This window comes from Eurosta solidaginis, chromosome 2, assembly GCF_040869045.1.
Source record: "Eurosta solidaginis isolate ZX-2024a chromosome 2, ASM4086904v1, whole genome shotgun sequence".
Classification (NCBI taxonomy): domain Eukaryota; kingdom Metazoa; phylum Arthropoda; class Insecta; order Diptera; family Tephritidae; genus Eurosta; species Eurosta solidaginis.
The window spans coordinates 270293797-270314773 of NC_090320.1; the positions used below are offsets into that span (position 1 = coordinate 270293797).

The 20977-nt window shown below is 35.6% G+C and overlaps 1 protein-coding gene across 2 annotated transcripts in view; it reads left to right on the forward strand.

Moving 5' to 3' along the window:
- The window catches only part of LOC137242768 (golgin subfamily A member 6-like protein 22), a 102939-nt gene that overhangs the window by 52684 nt on the left and 29278 nt on the right, over positions 1-20977 (forward strand). For both annotated transcript variants that reach the window (XM_067770020.1, XM_067770021.1), the window contains exons 2-4: positions 5965-6115; positions 17919-18053; positions 18124-18314. In XM_067770020.1, coding sequence (XP_067626121.1) covers positions 5965-6115; positions 17919-18053; positions 18124-18314 — 477 coding nt within the window. The remainder of the gene's footprint in view (positions 1-5964; positions 6116-17918; positions 18054-18123; positions 18315-20977) is intronic.

Genomic DNA, 20977 nt, shown 5'->3' on the forward strand with positions numbered 1-20977 from the left:
TTCTTATCGGCTTGTCATAGATGTGTTACACATTTGTCATCGATTTTATATTAAAGTTGTATAGGTATCTGTATCATCTACGCATATACATTCTCCAGTAATCGATACAGTACGCTCCATATAACAACCTTTTACAACGCTTGCGCTTACATCCTATGCCTACATTCAGGGTTCCCCATACCGCTTTCATCACACCGCGGCGGTCGCGCATTAGATTTCGCATTTACATAGTTTACATTTTTATTTTTTTTATTTTATTATAAATCCATTAATAATATCAACCCATGTAATGTGCATGATAGATACTTAGGTTGAACAATACGAATTTATATTCTGTGAAATAATTGTGTACCTTCCTTGGCATGACATCAAGCCATGCGATACCAAATTGTGCTGTCAATGTTTGGTGTTTGAATTCCAATATTAATTGGTGCAAATGTGGGATTAGAAAAGTCTCACTTGACAAATAGTTTCTTAAGAATTCGGTAAGTGTTCTGAAATGTGCTAAAGAGAATGATGCAAAAAATTATGAATTCAAATTATCTCACAACAGGCTCGTGAAATCACTGGGCACACTGTAGACTAAACACACATGGGCGGTGCCATACTTACAAATAACAAATTGTTACTTTGTCTTCACTTTTGCTGGAAGTAGAATTGAGAGTAAAAGTAAAAGTGAGAGTAAGAGTTGGAGTGAGAGTGATAGTGAGAATGAAGAGGTACAGGAAGAGATATGGTAAGTGGGTGAGTGGGATGGATAATTGCAGTGAGGAGAGAGAACGGACAATTTTACAAATGTAGTAATAGCAATATCTGACGGGTACACAAGTTTTTCTATAAATTGACGTCTAACTGAAATATCACACTATCTTATCTGCTTGTTCGAACTTGATCTATTCAAGAATTCGGTTGAACGATGAGATATCACGGACATTTTTCGAAAAACCGCATCTTAGCTCGAAATATATTGAGTATGTACTAGGACTGTAAATTGCATCCGGATTTTTCACCTATCCGGATAAAACGAATATTCGAATAACCGAATAGCTAAGCAAAAAATCCGGCTATCCGGATATCCGGATTCGTAAATGGAAAATTCGTACATCAGTATGTCCGGATACTGGAATATAAAAGTTGCATATCTGTATATCAGAATCGAACGAAGCAAACATCGAAAAATTATTCACAAAATATGTTTGTAGGTTATTAAATTAACGTCAAAAATTAAAAAGCTACAATACGACAAACATCAACAATTTTACAAAGCGTCAATTTAAACTAATAATGAGTGCTAAAATGGTCAGCAAGGCTTGGGATCATTTCCAAAAAAGTGAAAATAAGAAGAGTGACATTTGTTTATATTGTGAAAAAACGCTACAAAACAAAGAACCGACATCAATTCTATGGAGCGATTATCAGCTTTTCCATCTTCAAGAGAATGGTATGGATGCAGCTTTTCTCTCTGAATCTGCGCCAGAATATAAGCTGAGTAGCAGTTCATCACAAAGCAATTTTGATCACAATTCGGAATGTTCAAAACCCCCAATGATGAAAGTTCGAATATCACGCGTAGCTCAAGCATTTCGCAATAAGTATATGTCCAACGAACGTCAAGAGATAATAACACAAGCCTTGGCTAATATGATTGCTGTTGACTTATTGCCCATTTCATTGGCGGAATGTATGGATTCAAGAGGTTTATTAATGTCCTCGAACCAGAGTATGTACATAGTTCCTTGTCTCAAAACAATTTCCGGTATATTTCGAGCCATGCATAACCGTGAAATGGAGAAAGTTATGAAAAATCTCAGTTCAGCATCTGATATAGCTTTGACCACTGATTGCTGGACATCAAGAGCCACCCCATTCTATCTGGGACTTACAGCGCATTATTTAGATTTTAATTGAACTCCTTCCTCTTTCAATTTGCTCACCGAAGAAATGACTGAATACCACACAACTGATAATTTATAAGACTCGCTTCGATGTGACATGGAAGAATGGGATATGAAAGAAAAGGTCACAACTATTGTTCACGGCAACGCGAAAAATATAACAAATGCTGTTCGAGGTTTGAGCTCTGACATAACCACTCATCCATGCAGTGCACATACACTTAAATGAGTATTAATGTAGGAACGAAACTACTGGAATGTTGTGGAGTCATCCAAAAGGTTTCGAACCTGGTGATGATTTTCAAGCATTCGAGTAAACGTACATATGCTCTCGAGAAACATTTAATACAAAGGGAAAAGACAGTTAAAAAACTTTTCCTACTAGATGGAATTCAGTTCTTTTTATTTTGGAAAGAGTTATGGAGCTTAGATCTTCTATTGTTGCAGTAATTGCTAATCGTTCAATTTTCAACAACAAGGCCGGTCACAATATCGCAATTTCGGACAGTGACTGGGATGCAGTTGCTGTTCTAATATATTTACTCACCCCTTTCGAAATTGAAAGAAATGTGATTAGCAGTGAAAACGAGATTACAATTTATAAAGTGAAACCCATCATTCATAAAATTATTAATAAGCATCTGAAATTTAAAAACACTGATACGAGGATGGCAAAAACATTCAAAGAAGATGTAGCTGCAGACTTGAGAAGACGTTTCTCTTTTAAAGACATGGAAGATCTATCTCTTGAAAATATCAGTATGGCACATATGGCAAGTTGTCTTGATCGAGGTTCAAACAGTTGAAGCACGTTGAGACCGATGCTTTTCGTAACAAAATAAAAAGTCATGTGGAAAAAATGTGCAATATGTGGAAAAAATGTGCAATAAAATAAATGCCCAAGTAGAAGCTCCCGAAAACAGTGATCTCACGACCATGGATATACTCCTAAATTATAATGACAATGACAAAAGGGAGGAAGACGAGTTTCAGCGCTACTTATTCGGAGAACAAATAAACCACAATCTCAGTGCCAGAAATTGGTGACAAGACCATGAAAAAATATATCCCAATCTGTCGAAAATCGCCAAAAGATATCTTGCGGTGCCTGCCACTTCAACAGCTTCTGAAAGGGTATTTTCAAGTGCTGGAAATGTAGTTCGTCCCACACGAAATTGTTTGAGTCGGGAAATGATATCGGCGCTTGTTTTCTTACACCAGAACAAGAAGAAAATAATTTGACATCATATTACATATTTCTCAATACGAGCCTTTTTTGCATTCACTGTTAATTGATTTGTTGTTATTAATGTAAAATAAAGATATATGGTACATCAATTTGTTGCTTTCACTGGATATCCAAAAATATGGTTATTAACCGGATCTTTATAAATCCGGATATCCGGATATTTTCTCAAACGAATATTTACCTGGATATCCATGCCGTCCGGATTTTATCCGTGTCAACTGATATCCGTATGGATATCCGGATGTGCGAATATGCGAAACTTGAGAAAGGACTGCATTCTCAAAAAAGTTCAGGGAACTAGTAAAAAATTCGAAATTTTCGTAAAAACTCCTCGAATACTCGATTTTTTTCGAAAAAGTTTTTGAGGTTGTGTTGCATATTCTCAGTTACAAAATTTAGAGAATTTTTTTTTAAATATCGTAAATAAAAAAATTTTAATTTAATTGACGAAATATGTACGTCTGATGGCAAGAAAATGTCTCATAATCGAAGTTTGAAAAATGAGAAAAAAGAACCTAACACATGTTCGCCAGTGTTCGGACTTCTACCATTCGAAAGCAAAAACATATGAGGAGATGTGGGCCGAGCTTCTCTTCTAATTCGCGTCGTGCTCCTTTTTTCTATAAATTGGAGTCACGAGACCTACAAGGCAGATGATTTCGCTTAAAATCTTTTCATAGCATAAAAACGTAAAGCTTTGGAAAACTTTTGGTCATGTATTGTGATGTTTCTTTTCCTGTAACTGAAAGACTTTGAGGCTTAAACATGGGTTTTCATGACGTAAGCTCATTAAATTTCATTATTTTTTTTATACTCAGCTGAGCAGAGCTCACAGAGTTTATTAACTTTGTTCGTATAACGGTAATCCGTAACGGCATAAACTAATCTAGATAGATATAGACTTCTATATATCAAAATAATCTGGGTGAAAAAATAAATTCATTTGGCCATATCCGTCCGTCCGTCTGCCCGTCCGTCTTTAAACACGATAACTTGAGTAAATTTTGAGGTATCTTGATGAAATTTGGTATGTAGTTTCCTGGGCGCTCATCTCAGATCGCTATTTAAAATGAACGAAATCGGACTACAACCACGCACACTTTTTCGATATCGAAAAGTTCGAAAAACCGAAAAAGTGCGACAATTCATTACCAAAGACGGATAAAGCGATGAAACTTGGTAGGTGCGTTGACCTTATGACGCAAAATAGAAAATTAGAAAAATTTTGGACAGTGAGCGTGGCACCGCCCACTTTTAAAAGAAGGTAATTTAAAAGTTTTGCAAGCTGTAATTTGGCAGTGGTTAAAGATATCATGATGAAATTCGGTAGGCACGTTACTCCTATTACTATATGTGTGCTAAATAAAAATTTGCGAAATCGGAAGACACGCCCACTTTTAAAAATAAATTTTTTTTAAGTCAAATTTTAACAAAAAATTTAATATCTTTACAGTATAAAAGTAAATTATGTCAATATTCGACTCCAGTAATGATATGGTGCAACAAAATACAAAGATAAAAGAAAATTTCAAAATGGGCGTAACTCCGCCCTTTTTCATTTAATTCGTCTAGAAAGCCATAAGTCGAACAAAAATTTACCAATCCTTGTGAAATTTGGTAGGGACATTAATTCTATGACGATAACTGTTTTCTGTGAAAATGGGCGAAATCGGTTGAAGCCACGCCCAGTTTTTATACACAGTCCACCGTCTGTCCTTCCGCTCGGCCGTTAACACGATAACTTGTGCAAAAAACGATATATCTTAACTAAACTCGATATAAAATATGGCCGAAATCCGACTATGACCACGCCCACTTTTCCGATATCGAAAATTATGAAAAATGAAAAAAATGCCATAATTCTGTACCAAGTATGAAAAAAGAGATGAAACATGGTAATTGGATTGGTTTAAAAATAAAATTGGATTGTATTGCTTTATTGACGCAAAATATAACTTTGGAAAAAACTTTGTAAAATGGGTTTGACACCTACCATATTAAGTAGAAGAAAATGAAAAAGTTCAGCAGGGCGAAATCAAAAGCCCTTGGAATCTTGGCAGGAATACTTTTCGTGGTATGGCGTATATAAATAAATTAGCGGTATCCGACAGAAGATGTTCTGGGTCACCCTGGTCCACATTTTGGTCGATATCTCGAAAACGCCTTTACATATACCACTAAGGGATACTCCCTTTTAAAACCTTCATTAATACTTTTAATTTGATACCCATATCGTACAAACACATTCTAGAGTCACCCCTGGTCCACCCTTATTGTGATATCTCGAAAAGGCGTCCATCTATAGAACTATGGCCCACTACGTTTTAATGCTTTTATGTGTTCCTTTCATACCAAAAAAATTTAATCAAATTAAAATGTTACGTATACGCACAGGTACCCGTCCTTTCAGAGATTTCAAGTACAATCAAAATCTGCCATTTATATGGCTACACTAGCACTCGTCCGAGCACTGAGATTCGTTGACAAAGCCCCGTGCCTACGTTATAAACAAAAAACTGCAAATTTTGTCAACAAAGCCTACAAATAAGCTAGATTTTTCTTTTCCTTTGTTATACATCTGTTGTTTTGTTAACCATAACCCCACAATGACTACGAACAAATTTTCCAAATTCTCACATAAACAGTTGGAATTTATCTGTTGACGCGATTAGCCGAAGGTGAAAAAATAGAAAAATTGCTTTGTAAATACCATGGAAAATAGCAAGTAATATAGAACTTTGTACTTTTTGAGTTTAAAATACAACAAAAAAAATTTTAAATAGTGCTTAAACATATTTCCTTAAATAATTCGCATTGCAGTTTTAATTTACCACGCATAAGTGCGGCCCTGGAGCGTTTAATTGGCACAAATGTTGTACGTTTGACTGATCACAAATTCATGAGCGAATTACGCAGTCGGTTGGAGGAAGAAAATCGTAATCAGCTGGAACGTCGTATTATGGCAAGAGCGGTGAGTACATAAGTAATATATGTTAAATAAAACAAGTAAGAAAGTCTAAGTTCGGGTGAAGCCGAACAATACATACCCAGCTGTGCACTTGAAATGCTGCTGTTGTTTGCTTTGTGTGTTTAATAATGTTAAAAGTCTGCGCAATAGTACATAGTATATGGTTTTATTCTGAAGTCATTTTCCAAAAGAGGCAAAAAAGATACAGAGGCTACCACTAATGAAATTCAGCGAGTAAAAAGGCAGTTTAAAAGTTGTAGCTATGAAAAAATGTTTATGCTAGATTTCGTTCGAATTGGGAGATTTTTGCTCGACTTATTAAATTAAAAGTATTTTAGAAAGAGTAACAAAAAAAGGGGCAGGTCTCGCCCATTTTCAAAATTTGTTTTGGTTTTGTTCTTAGCTCAACTATAGCACTACTGAGGCAGAATAGCAGCCGAATGTAGTTCAATACCACAGAGCTATTGCAAACTTTGTTTAGGTTAGATCTTTAGGAAAAGTGGGCGTGGTCTACAACCGATTTTGATTATCTTCGCGCAGTCTATATAATTTGGCAAGCATGGTGCCTCTGCAAAATTTCAATGTAATATCCTTCACGGCTTTTGATTCACGGTTTGTTAAACTTCCAAATTTTCTTCTTATAAATATGGGTGACATAAATTTATGTTCCTCGTCATAAAACCAATTTACCTACGGAATTTCATTATCTAAGCGGTATTCGGTTTGAATTATCTAATTTTTACCATTTTTCTTAATTTACGATATCGAAAAATTAGGCGTGGTAATCGTCGGATTTCCCTCATTTTCAATATCAATCTATTATGGGTCTAGATGAGTACGTATACCGAAATTGGTGAAGATATCTCAATGTTTTCTCAAGTTATCGTGTTAAAGGACGCACATGGATTAATAAATTTTTTTTCGAAACTGATGATTCTGAGGTCTATATCTATCTCAATTCCTTTATACCTGTACAACGAACCGCTATTCAATCAAAGTTATAATACCTTGTGTATAAGTACAGCTGGGTATAAAACGAAAAACGAAACGAAAAAAATGGGTTCGTGAGAAGTTATACTTTTTGGCATTATAAAATAGTTTTTAATTGCATGCAAACAATTAATTTAAAATAAAATTATAATAAAATTAAATAAAACAATTTTAAGCACTTCCTTTATATAAATGGACAAAAATCAGCGAAAATGTCTCCTTATATAATGACATATTACTGGTGAACTTAAATTTTTAAATTTTGAAATAGAAATTGCAAAAATAAATATAAAAGTGGAGCGCACATTACTTGGATTGGAAAGTTGGTAGGAGAGGAGATATTATTAGTCAATCAATTGCGCTCCACCTTTATATTTTTACTTGTCATAAATATTTTTGCAATTTCTATGTCAAAATTTAAAAATTTAAGTTTAGTAAGAATATGTCTTTATATAAGGAGACATTTTTCGCTGATTTTTGTCCATTTATATAAAAGAAGTGATTAAAATTTTTTTATTTTATTTTTATTTTCTCCTTTTTTGCATTTTCTCGGTGTCTTAACCTATCTGTTAAGTTTTATGCTTGTAGCTGAATGAGAACATACATAAAAATCAATCAAAAAATTCCCTCCGTTCCGTTTGATTTTTCTAAATATCTCAGTCCTTGCGCCCCCTATCGAATCTTTTTGTATAGTGTCATCGGCTGTCATCGACCTCTGAATTATGTTTGAAATTTCAAGTCTCTAGCTCAGAAGTTACTTAAAATCCGGTTTCAAATTTCCAAATTATTATTTAATTTTTTCGTTCCGTGCGCCACCTAACGGATTTCTTTTTCCTTTTCTTAAATTTTCTCGGCGTCTTATCCTATCTGTGAAGTTTTACAGTTGTAGCTCAATGAGAACTTACATAAAAATCAATCACAAAATTCCCTCCGTTTCGTACGATTTTTCTAAATATCTCGACCCATGCGCCCCATAGTGAATCTTTTTGTATCGTGTCATCGGCTGTCATCGACCTCTGAATTAAGTTTGAAATTTCAAGTCCCAAGCTTATCGCGAACTTACTTAGAATCTGGTTTGAAAATTTTCAAATTCTTATCTAATTATTTCGATTCGTGCGCCACGTAACGGATTTTTTTCTTTTGTTGCATTGTCACGGCGTTCTAACCTATGTGTAAAGTTTCACGTTTGTAGCCCAATGAGAAGTTACTAAATAATCTATTGCAAGCTTTGTATGAAAAGCGGGACAAACATTCAACTGACCTAATATAAAGGAAGTAAAAAGGACTGGAAAAAGATAGTTAACAAAGTTAGTAAATTTCAATTGAAATTTGAACAATTAAATAAATATTCATTTTCTTACATTAAGTGTAACATAATTTCGCGAATCAATTGCATGTTATTATTTTCAAATCATGTCCATTGTTATAGCATCTTCCGGTAATGACTGAATCGGAACATTAGTTATCAGTGCTACGTATATATTCAGGCAAATCGAACCACGAAGGGAATTTATTGGAATAGACCGGTCCCTGGCCCACTTCCCAAAAAAAAAGTATCGTAAATACTAATTTAGGCAAAGGGCTACCTATCTACCAAACTTCTGGCCAATCGAACCGTGTATAGAATTTGATCGAAAAGATTTGTCCCTCAACCACTTCCCTAAAATAAAAGTTTCTCAAATATTATCTTTGTTAAAGAGTTACCCATGTACCGAATTTCAATCGCATCGCACCATAAACAAGATTATTTGGAATAGGTCGGCCATGGTCCACTCCCCGAACCAACTTGTGAATCCAATCCAATCGTTTAGGAGGAGTTCACTGGTAAACATGTGTGACTTTTGTGTTACAGTTTTTAAAATTTCACTCTCATAATTTTTTCATATAGCATTTTCAGGTCAAATGAAACTTTTTTCATTTCAAATGAATCTTTTTTCATTTCAAATGAACTTTTTTCATTTTAGATGAAACTTTTTTCATTTCAAATGAAACTTTTTTCAAGTCAAATGAAACCATACTACTAAAGTAATTGTCAGTATATTTATATCGTACTTTATAACGCTAAGTATTTATCAAATTTTTCTTTAAGACAACTATTTCTAATTAGCCACATTGAAGGTAAAATTTTTGCTTAAATTTTCTTTGTGAATTTAAGCTGCAGTTAAGGTCGGTTTAGTTTAGCCTTGCCTTTTGATCGTTTCAATTTCTAATAAATAAAGTAGCAGGGATATACGCTGGGCAACTTATATGCTACAGTTTAACCACCCACTGAAAATAACCACCTATATTTTTTACTTGTATCTACTCCTCTTATATATAAAGCACATTCTTCTTCTACATATACTTCGTTAATAACGTAGGAATAAAACAACGTAGAGAACAAATAGAAGGAACCAAAGAGCATGATGTGAGCGTATTTCCTATTCACTGTCTGACACCAACTAACACATCGGTTGAATCCTCTGTATTATGCTTTTCTCTTTGACCAACGTCTTACCAAACAACATAAAACGGTAGCAAGGTATTGAGAGAATCATTACTTTTACCAACTATATAGTAGGGCATGTGGACTGTGGAGAGATCTTTTTTAACTATGCTAAAAAACATAACCGTAAAAAGTGATCTTTTCTACTCTATGGCGCAGTTGCATTGCACTTCACTCTATTGGGCCTTTGAAAACACATATATTTGTTTTTATTCCATTATTTTTCATTGTATATTGTATTTAAATGTAATACTTAGAATATATATATTAGAATGGGTCGATTTATTAACCGATATCGCGCCATCGATTTTTCGATAGGATTTGGGATCAGCAAAAAAAGTTTCACTACGCATACCCAAAAAAATAATTTTCGAACCTGCGAAATTTCATTTGTTTTTTATTTTTTTTTTTTTTGACTTTGATTTTTAAGGGTTTTTTCATGACCTACTAAAAAAATGTTCATATGTATACCCTGTCCGACCCAAAAACGTCCGCTAAAAGCGATGGTATACATGAAAATTATACAATCAAATGAAAATTTTATAGTGTTCATAGTGTTTAATGTGACAAAGTGTACCACAAATCGATGGTACCGATCACATCTAAAAATATTACGCCCCTGATGATGCCAAGGAAATTTGGCGAAACGTTGGGCCGTAGGTGGAATAAACTTTGTTTTTATTCGCACTACAACGAAATAGATCAGAACAGTTTAAAGGAAACTTAATCTCCGAAAATTTTTTTAGTAGGTCATGAAAAACCCCTTAAAAATCAAAGTCAAAAAAAGTAAAAAAAAATGAAATTTCGCAGGTTCGAAAATTATTTGTTTGGATATGCGTAGTGAAACTTTTTTTTCTGATCCCAAATCCTATCGAAAAATCGATGGCGCGATATCGGTTAATAAATAAACCCATTCTAATATATATATTCTAAGTATTACATTTAACTATAATATACAATGAAAAATAATAGAATAAAAACAAATATATATACTTTCAAAGGCCCAAACGAGTGAAGTGCAATGTAACTACGCCATAGAGTAGAAGAGATCACTTTTTACCGTTATGTTTTTCAGCATAGTTAAAAAAGATCTCTCCACAGTCCACATGCCCTACTATATAGTTGGTAAAAGTAATGGATTCTCTCAATACCTTGCTATCGTTCTATGTTGTTTGGTAAGACGTTGGTCAAAGAGAAAAGCATAATACAGAGGATTCAACCGATGTGTTAGTTGGTGTCAGACAGTGAATAGGAAATACGCTCACATCATGCTCTTTGGTCCCTTCTATTTGTTCTCTACGTTGGTTTATTCCTACGTTATTAACGAAGTATATGTAGAAGAAGAATGTGCTTTATATATAAGAGGAGTAGATACAAGTAAAAAATATAGGTGGTTATTTTCAGTGGGTGGTTAAACTGTAGTATATAAGTTGCCTAGCGTATATCCCTGCTACTTTATCTACTAGAAATTGAAACGATCAAAAGGCAAGGCTAAACTAAGCCGACCTTAACTGCAGCTTAAATTCACAAAGAAAATTTAAGCAAAAATTTTGCCTTCAATGTGGCTAATTAGAAATAATTGTCTTAAAGAAAAATTTGATAAATACTTAGCGTTATAAAGTACGATATAAATATATTGACAATTACCTTAGTAGTACGGTTTCATTTGACTTGAAAAAAGTTTCATTTAAAATGAAAAAATGTTCATTTGACTTGAAAAAAGTTTCATTTGACCTGAAAATGCTATATCACGCGTAAAGAAGTATAACTTCAAAAAAACTTGATTGCTGCTTTGGCTGCTTGTCATGTGCACCGTAGTTTCAAATAACAGTTTACATTTTTTTTTTGCGTGTGTTCATATATTGAATAAGTTTATAGATTAGGCACTAACTCATCTTGTTACACTTTTGCACTCAATTGATTTTTATTGTGTTTCGGCATGAAAATGTTTAAAAAAATACAAGCTCGAGGTTAAATAAACATGTGTGTGTATTAGTAAATATTTATGTACATAACCCTGCCTTTATATAGACGATATTATCCCCAAAGATTGAATTTGCACTAGGTTTAAATCTCCTTAAGCCCTTCTAAAAATAAATTTCCTCCAGTATTGCAAACTAATTTAAAATATTTTTAATGTTAGTTTAGCTTCTTTTTTAACAAATATAAAAAATAAATAATATGAAAATAGTTACAACGCTAATAAGAAGCCATAATATAGACCATGTTTTTTTGCTCCACAGTTGCATGCAGTTATTATTATTACAACAATACTATAGTTCAATTATCTAATATTCTATAGATGATTTTAGCAGAAAAAGCGATTTCCTAATAAACAAAATTTGTGTGTCTTCAATGTCTGACAGTTTGACAGGTATGTGACATGGGGTCATGCAAACCTAATATGAGCTTTTATTAATGTGATATTAAAACAAGTAAGGGTGTCTTAGTTCGCGTGTAACCGAACATTTTATGCTCAGAGCGAGTTTCGCAGTTTGTACAGTTGGTTTCAGATAAATTACTTTTTCGGATTTTGTTACAAGTGATTTGTTTGTTTTGAGGCTCTAGAAATGTTGTTTAATGCCTGATCGGAAAAGGGGTGTGGCAAGCACAATAAAAATAAAATGTCCACCAATTTGATCTTACAATAAAACTTGGTAAAAGAAATATCATTGATACAAAACTTTTTTTCGCATTTCCAAAACTTAATTTTTTCCTGTTATAATTTCGCTTGGGAAACGGAGCACCATTGGTATTAAGCTCTTTTTGGGAAGATAGATGTATGTAGCTTTATTTTTATTAATCCATGACCCTTTTTAAAATCTTTTATATAAAATGGGCATGGTCATTGGCCGATTTCGTTAGTTTTTCTTCGAAGCATTCCTTAAAGTAAAGGAAAGCTCTCTGCAAAATTGTTTTATGATAGATTTAAGGGTTTTTGATTTCTGATTAATATTTGTGAAATTGATTTTATCACATGTTTGTGTTGCCACGCCCATTTTGTAAAGATGTTTGTCAAGAGTCTCATTATCAGTCCACACATCAAATTTGAACATTTTGGGCGTATTAGTTATTTGATAAATAGTCAGGTTTTTTGTGTTTCCTAAAATGTTTTGTATATAAAAGTGGGCGTGGTCCGGTTTCTCTCATTCTCAGTTTTTAAGAGGTTGCGCCGTCAAATGCTCCAGTTTTTCAGGAACAACAAATATTGTTAGCCTAATTCCCAAAAGCCCTAACCAACAAACTTCAAATTTTACAGGAGAAGCACAAAATATTTGATTTTTACATTCACTACATGCAGAATTGGCCTTTAAAAATTAGCATATGTAACTTCGTTGTTATTGGTTCTAACTGTATATAATTTTTACTGGGGATATTTCTTAACAAATAATAACAAAATCTGTGAAAAATAAGTTTTGAGAAATCTGTTGGTTAGGGCATTTGTGAGTTAAGATAATACAGACTAAAACAATGCATCAAGTAGCTAAATCCCTCATCGAAGAGCTGGTCTAAGACAGACAACGCCATCGGTTCCTAAATCACAAATTCCCGGCAGAAAGCACACTCTGGAATATGACCTCACTTTATCGCCAAAATTAATGGATATCATGTCATTATATTTAGACGAAATGAACGTGAACTTCACGACCATACCTGACCCTCACACGTACATATGTATGTATGTTAAGTGCAGGTGCAGGGCTCCTTAACCCCTGTACACTTGTAGCACTTTTGTTTTTGTTTTGCTCTGAATCATATGCACAGATACAAACTCACACTTCAAATATAAAAAAACATTTTCATAGCACTCACATATGCCCTCACATATAATTTTGAATCATATGAAAATGCTCGTATTTCTTATGAAAGTGCCAAGTATGAAGCTCAGGCATTTGTGTATGATAAAAAAATTTACACTAACAATTATTCAAAAAAATTATAGCACTGAAAAAAATATGTAATCAAAATTGATTCATAAATAAAATTAAAATAGATAACTGACAGCGGAGCTGAAATATATGGGGCATATGACCAAAGAATGTAAGCAAAACTGTACCAAAACAAGAGCATCCTATTCTAACTTCATACGATATTAGTTAATTACCCTCAAGGGAAGTCAGTAACTAGTGATACCAAATTCTGGCTCAGAACTAGACATAGAGTGCCAAACAACGAGCTGCGGCTACATATGAGTATGCCTCTTTCTCAACACTATTCCACCAGTAGGTATGTAAGTATCGAAAAAGTACCAAAAAGAAATTTGTATATAGTTAGGAACTAGTGAAAAGTTAAATCAGCGGGGACAATTTCCACCGCCTAGGATAGGATAGGATAGGATAGGTTAGGTGGTAGCTGCCCTGATAAGGATAGCTCACTTGGACAACACGAAGGTCCGTTGTGATACCACATACACCAAAAATAACGGTGACCTAGATCCAGCTACTTAGAGAATCGTTGGGTAGCAACGATAAAGCTCCGAATGATACCGATCTCAACTTTGGATATATCCTCGGGAGATCCAAGTGAGTCGCGACCGAAGTACTTTCGCCTAATTCTGGCAAAAGCTGGACAATCAAGCATAAAGTGATTTGGTGATTCCACCTCATCATCCTCCATACAGCTGCAGCAGGATGGAGTTTCCAGTATATTGAGACGTACCGCATGGATACCCATGGGACAGTGCCCTGTCAAAACCCCAATGACCATTGATAGGTGAGCCTTAGTGAACCCAATTATTTCAGCATACCTCCTGCCATCCACTTTCGGCCAGAAAGATCTTGCTACCCTGCAAGACGTGGTATCCGCCCAACGTTTGCTGAGCTGATTCGAGGCCCAGCTATGGAGGAGCAATCCACAGGTGGCCAGGGGGATCCCGAAGTCCCTACAGTCATCTTCATCCGGTTCAGTTGTACCGATGCGGGCTAAGAGATCCGCTTGACAGTTACCCGGGATATCACTATGGCCCGGGACCCAGATAATCTTAATTGTAAAATAATTCGATGCAATCGCAAGCGAGGTCAGGCACTCCCAGACCACCCTCGATCGCACTGTAGTTGAGCTCAAGGCCTTGATATCCGATTGGCTATCAGAGTAGATGTTAAATTCCCTAACCGTGGTAGCACTGGATAGCATTCCATCCACCGCATCCTTAATCGCAGCAATTTCCGCTTGGAATACACTGCAGTGATCAGCCAACTTAAACTTGCGGCTTAAATTTAGCTCTTGACAAAAGACCCCCCCACCAACCTTTCCATCCAGCTTTGACCCATCCGTGAACAAGTTAACCGGTCCCATGCCCCAGATAATTCCTCTTCCCCACTCCACTCTCTCTGGAATAACTGGGGTGAAGGTTGTATAGGGAGCTGTTATCGGCATACAGTAGTCCGTTCTGTCCGGGATGAAGTCGAAACTGGTAAGAAGGCTAGAGTGTCCGCGGTCAGAAAGTCTATATCCCATATCACGAAGCCTGACCAACGACCTTGCCGCGGCCGCTCGCCGTGTCCAGTGCTTTCCACCAGACCAGCACCCCATATAGCAGAATCGGTTTGACCACCATCTCATAAAGCCAGTGTACTATTCTTGGCGAGAGTCCCCATCTCTTTCCGATAGCTCCTCTGCAGCAGTACAAGGCAATGGCGGCCTTCCTGGCCCGATCTTCCACATTGGGTCTCCAGGACAGTTTCTTGTCCAAAACAATCCCCAAATATTTAACCCTATCAGAAAGTACCAACGGTACCCCTCCAATCGAGGGAGTTCTGAAATCGGGCACCTTACATCTTCTTGTGAAAAGGACCAATTCCGTTTTTCCCGGGTTGACCGCCAACCCACATGAATCAGCCCACCTAGCCACAGTATCCAGGTAGCCCTGAAGAACATCGCGCAGGGCGCCCAGAAATTTGCCTCTGACTAGGATAGCGAGGTCATCTGCATAGGCAACCACCCGACAACCATTGGCTTCCAGCTCCACAAGAAGCTCGTTGACTACCACAACCCAGAGGAGAGGAGATAGGACACCCCCCTGTGGCGTGCCCCTGCACACCTTCCTCTTAATTATGGCCCTCCCCACTCCGCTGCGACAATTCTGCCGCATAGAAATTTGCTAATAAATTCAACCAGAGCCGCCTCGACTCCTAAACCCACCAGAGCTCTTTCGATTGACCCCGGTAAGACATTATTAAAAGCTCCCTCGATGTCTAGAAAGGCACCCAGAGCATACTCTTTGTGTTCTAGGGACCCCTCTATTTGCTTTACAATCGAATGGAGAGCCGTTTCCGTCGAACTGCCCTTGCAGTACGCATGTTGTGAAGCCGACAGTAACCCCCGAGGTATCCTTTCCCGTAGGTACAGGTCAATCAACCGCTCAAACGTCTTAAGAAGAAACGACGAGAGACTGATTGGCCGGCCTTCGGAATGAAAATAACCCTAACCGTGTGCCAAGACTTCGGGATATAGTTAAGCCTGAGGCAGTTAGTATATATGATGGCCAACCAGCGGCAGGAAATCCCCAAAGACCTTTGAAGCTGCGCAGGAATGATTCCATCCGGGCCCGGAGACTTATAGGGCTTGAACAACCCTATAGCCCAGGTTATCCACCGCCTAGGACATCGCCATATTAAATTCGCCAGTTGAAAACATGTAAAAGAGATAGATAGCGAACTATTAGTGGTTCAGAATGCAGTAGAAATGCACTTATTTTGAACTATAGATTCTCCTTAAGGGGTAGTTTCTGTGACTTTTTATTTCAATTCGGTATATTATTTTTTTTGGTTATGAGACATTTTTTGACTGGAAGTGGGAGGAACCGTAAAGTCACCATACCTGTCATTTACTTGCTAAACATTTTATTAAATTCAAATGGTATTTCAGCACCTCAGTAATCTCTGTTGCTAATATACGTATGTAAAATTGATCAAAAATTTAAAACAAAGCACGCGGAGCCCTCTAATAAAGCATTTCAAATATTTTAAAATTCAATTTCCAATGCAACATTCGCAAAAATCTCTACATTCACTTTTAGTATGATTATAGAAACCCAAATTCCGACGATGTATCGTTAGCTTAATGTGAAAAAGTGCTAAGTCAACTTTTACGAATTTTACAGGAGACGAAAAAAAATTAATAATTTTTGAAATAAAATCCTTTTTTCAAAACTGTGAATGAGGATACCTTAATTGCAATGCTTTTGAGTGTAGAAGCTTTGAAAAAGATAAATAAATATCATGTATGCCAACCCAGCAGCTATTTTATGACTTAGCACAATTTCCGCACTCAAAACAAATTTTTTCTCCTGACTTAGCACTTTTTACTCAATATGTTTTCCCATCACTCCTCACCTTAATGACTGAAATACAACACTAAAACTATATATTTCACAAAAATACTATTTATTTGTCAAACTATTTATAACAGTTCTGATCTGGACTCTTTTGGCGGTTGTGCGCAGACAATAATTTATTTTTAAATTCAAACAAATGCTGTGTTGTGTCTTATTCCATAAAGACAACTGCCACATACTTTATCTACAAACTAAATGCTAAATCTCTTAATCGTTGTCAGGAGAAAACGTGCTAAGTCCGGAGAAAAAATTAGTTTTGAGTGAGGAAATTGTGCTAAGTCATAAAATAGCTGCTGGGTTGGCATACATGATTTTTATTTATCTTTTTCAAAGCTTCTACACCCAAAAGAATTTCAATTATGGTATCTTCATTCACTGCAGTTTTGAAAAATGAAGGGTATTTCAAAAATTATTCAGTTTTTTTCATCTCCTGTAAAATTCGTAAAAGTTGACTTAGCACGCTTTCACACAAAGCTAACGATATTCGACTTTTTCCGACCTCAAATAATTAAAACTTTTTAAATATATTTTTTTAAATACAAAAAAAATTTCAGTGCACATACAATTTTGTACATGTATTGCGATTCGCACTTCCATATAAAAAATTTTGAGCAGCACTGGTTAAGTGTATTAAGTCACTTAATATATGTGTGAAAACTTTTAGTTTTGTCGTTCACAAAATGTTTCGTGTCGCCCTTTCAATTGTGTACACCGGTGGTTAAATAAATGGTTTTGACGTCACCAAATCTTATCACTAGACTTCTTTTCGAGTATGCGGGAATTCGATGGGGCTATATTTATTGTACGTTAAATGTTCAGGATTTTACTCCTGTACACGATTGCGTACCAGCATCTTCAGACTGTCTGCGCGAACACTTTAATAAGACCGTACCAAAGCTTCTATGTCATACTACTCCTCCTCCCACTGCTCGCTTAATGAATATGTTAAGTTATTTTATAACAGAGTTAACAATGACATTTTCCTTATGTTTTAGCTCAGAGAAGTTGAACGAGAACGTCTATTAATCATTGAAGGCAAAACAGACGAGATACCCGCAGAACTGGCAGATGATCCAATATTTGTGGTTAACAAAATTGCTAATAAAGAAATACAAAAGGAACGAGCAAAGGTGAGAACGAGCACACTTTAAATTTATAACACTCAATAGACTTATGTATAAAAAAAATTTCCCACTCAAGCTCAAAACCAATCGTGAACGTAATGCTGAACATTTAAAAGCACAAGGCTCTAAATGGGAACGTGAAAGGCAAAAGTATGTTATAGAAGAACAACAACGTGTTGAAAAAATAAAAGAACGGAAAAAGGCGCATTTGGAACTCGAAGAACGCTACAAGGCCGAAGATGCGAAACGAGGCATGGATTTATTGCGGTGGGTGTTAAATTAAATAGCTGTTTATATTACTGTACTTGGTTACAATGCCACAATGGCAAATGGGAAAACAACAAAAGAAAAACGAATGTTAATTGCATTTATAAATAAGCTGCGCGTAATATAAACACGCTGCATAGTTTTATGCATTTCTATCAAAATGCCATATCGTAGGCTAATTTTGTTTACTTGCTGTGAAAAATTAATTAGTTTTGTTGTTGCTATTGCTACTGCTATCTTAAACTTAAGTGCTCTAGTGAAAAATAATATAAATTTCATTGACACTAAAAATGATTTAGCGCGTCATTTTAAGTGTCAAGCAAGAGTAAGGCAACATTAACTTAGCGCATATGTTTAATACTGTACGCCGCTAAAACGACTAAGAGTATGCTATGCTAAAAGAAATTGCGTACATCTTATTTGACACAACACGTCATGGCATACATTTTTTTTTAGGCTTTGATTTTAGTTAGCTGAAACCAGGGTATAAATATTACCAGGTAAAACCATTTGCTCTTCTTGGCGCCCATAATGTTTTTTTGATTTTTAAAAAAATGTTAAAATCACTATCTTAAACTTTATGGAAATGCCAGACCAAAGTAAACACAAAACAAGTAAGGAAGGCTAAGTTCGGGCGTAACCGAACATTACATACTCAGTTGAGAGCTATGGTGACAACATAAGGGAAAATAACCATGTAGGAAAATGAACCGAGGGTAACCCTGTAATGTGTTTGTATGACATGTGTATCAAATGAAAGGTATTAAAGAGTATTTTATGAGGGAGTGGGCCATAGGTCTATAGGTGGACGCCTTTTCCAGATATCGCCATAAAGGTGGAGCAGAGGTGACCCTAGACTTTGTTTGTACGATATGGGTATCAAATGAAAGGTGTTAATGAGTATTTTAAAAGGGTGTGGACCTTAGTTCTATAGGTGTTCGCCTTTTCGAGATATCGCCATAAAGGTTGACCAGGGGTGACTCTAGAATAAGTTTGTACGATATGGGTACCAAACGAAAGGTGTTAATGAGTATTTTAAAAAGGCGTGGGGCTTTGTTCTATAGGTGGCCGCCTTTTCGAGATATCGCCATAAAGGTGGACCAGGGGTGACTCTAGAATGTGTTTGTGCGATATGGGTATCAAATTAAAGGTATTAATGAGGGTTTTAAAAGGAAGTGGTGGTAGTTGTGTATGTGAAGGCGTTTTCCAAATATCGACCAAAATGTGAAACAGGGTGACCCAGAACACCATCTGTCGGATACCGCTAATTTATTTATTAAATACGTAATACCACGAACAGTATTCCTGCCAAAGATTTCAAAGGTTTTTTATTTCGCCCTTCAGAACTTTTTCATTTCCTTCTACTTAATATGGAAGGTGTCACACCCATTTTACAAAGTTTTTTTCTAAATTTATATTTTACGTCAATAAACCAATCCAAATACCATGTTTCATCCCTTTTTTCGTATTTGGTATAGAATTATGGCATTTTTTTCATTTTTCGAAATCGAAAAAGTGGGCGTGGTCATAGTCGGATTTCGGCCATTTTTTTTACCAATACAAAGTGAGTTCAGATAAGTACGTGAACTGAGTTTAGTAAAGATACATCAATTTTTGCTCAAGTTATCGTGTTAATGACCGAGCGGAAGGACAGACGGTCGACTGTGTATAAAAACTGTGCGTGGCTTCAACTGATTTCGATCTTTTTCACAGAAATAAGTTATCGTCCTAGAATCTAAGCCCTTACCAAATGAAAAAGGGCGGAGCCACGCCCATTTTGAAATTTTCTTTTATTTTTATATTTTGTTGCACCACATCATTACTGGAGTTAAATCTTGACATAATTTACTTACATATATACTGTAAAGATATTAAATTGTTTGTTAAAATTTAACTTTAAAGACAATTTTGTTTAAAGGGGGCGTGGTCGTTCTCTGATTTTGCTAATTTTTAGTAGACATATATATAATAATGGGAGTAACGCTCTTGCCAAATTTCATCATGATATATTCAACGATTGCCAAATTACGGCCTACAAAACTTTCCAAATACCTTCTTTCAAAAGTGGGCGGTGCCACGCCCATTGTCCAAAATTTTACTAATTTTCTATTCTGCGTCATAAGCTCAACTCACCTACCAAGTTGCATCGCTTTATCCGTCTTTGGTAATGAATTATCGCACTTTTTCGGTTTTTCGAAATTTTCGATATCGAAAAAGTGGGCGTGGTTATAGTCCGATATCGTTCATTTTTAATAGCGATCTGAGATGAGTGCTCAGGAACCTACATACCAAATTTCATCATAATACCTCAAAATTTACTCAAGTTATCGCGTTAACGGACAGACGGACGGACGTACGGACAATGCTCAATCAAATTTTTTTTCGATCCTGATGATTTTGATATATGGAAGTCTATATCTATCTCGATTCCTTTATATATGTACAACCAACCGTTATCCAATCAAAGTTAATATACTCTGTGAGCTCTGCTCAACTGAGTATAAAAAAATTTTTGGTTTGGCATTTTCATTTTTTTAATAACAAAAAAATAAAATGCTTATGAAATAAGTCAAAAAATATTTCGAAAAGTTTTGAAATAGGTTTTTATGTATGTATATAGAAAAAAAATTAGTTGCCAATATAGTGGATGCCTCAACACGTCC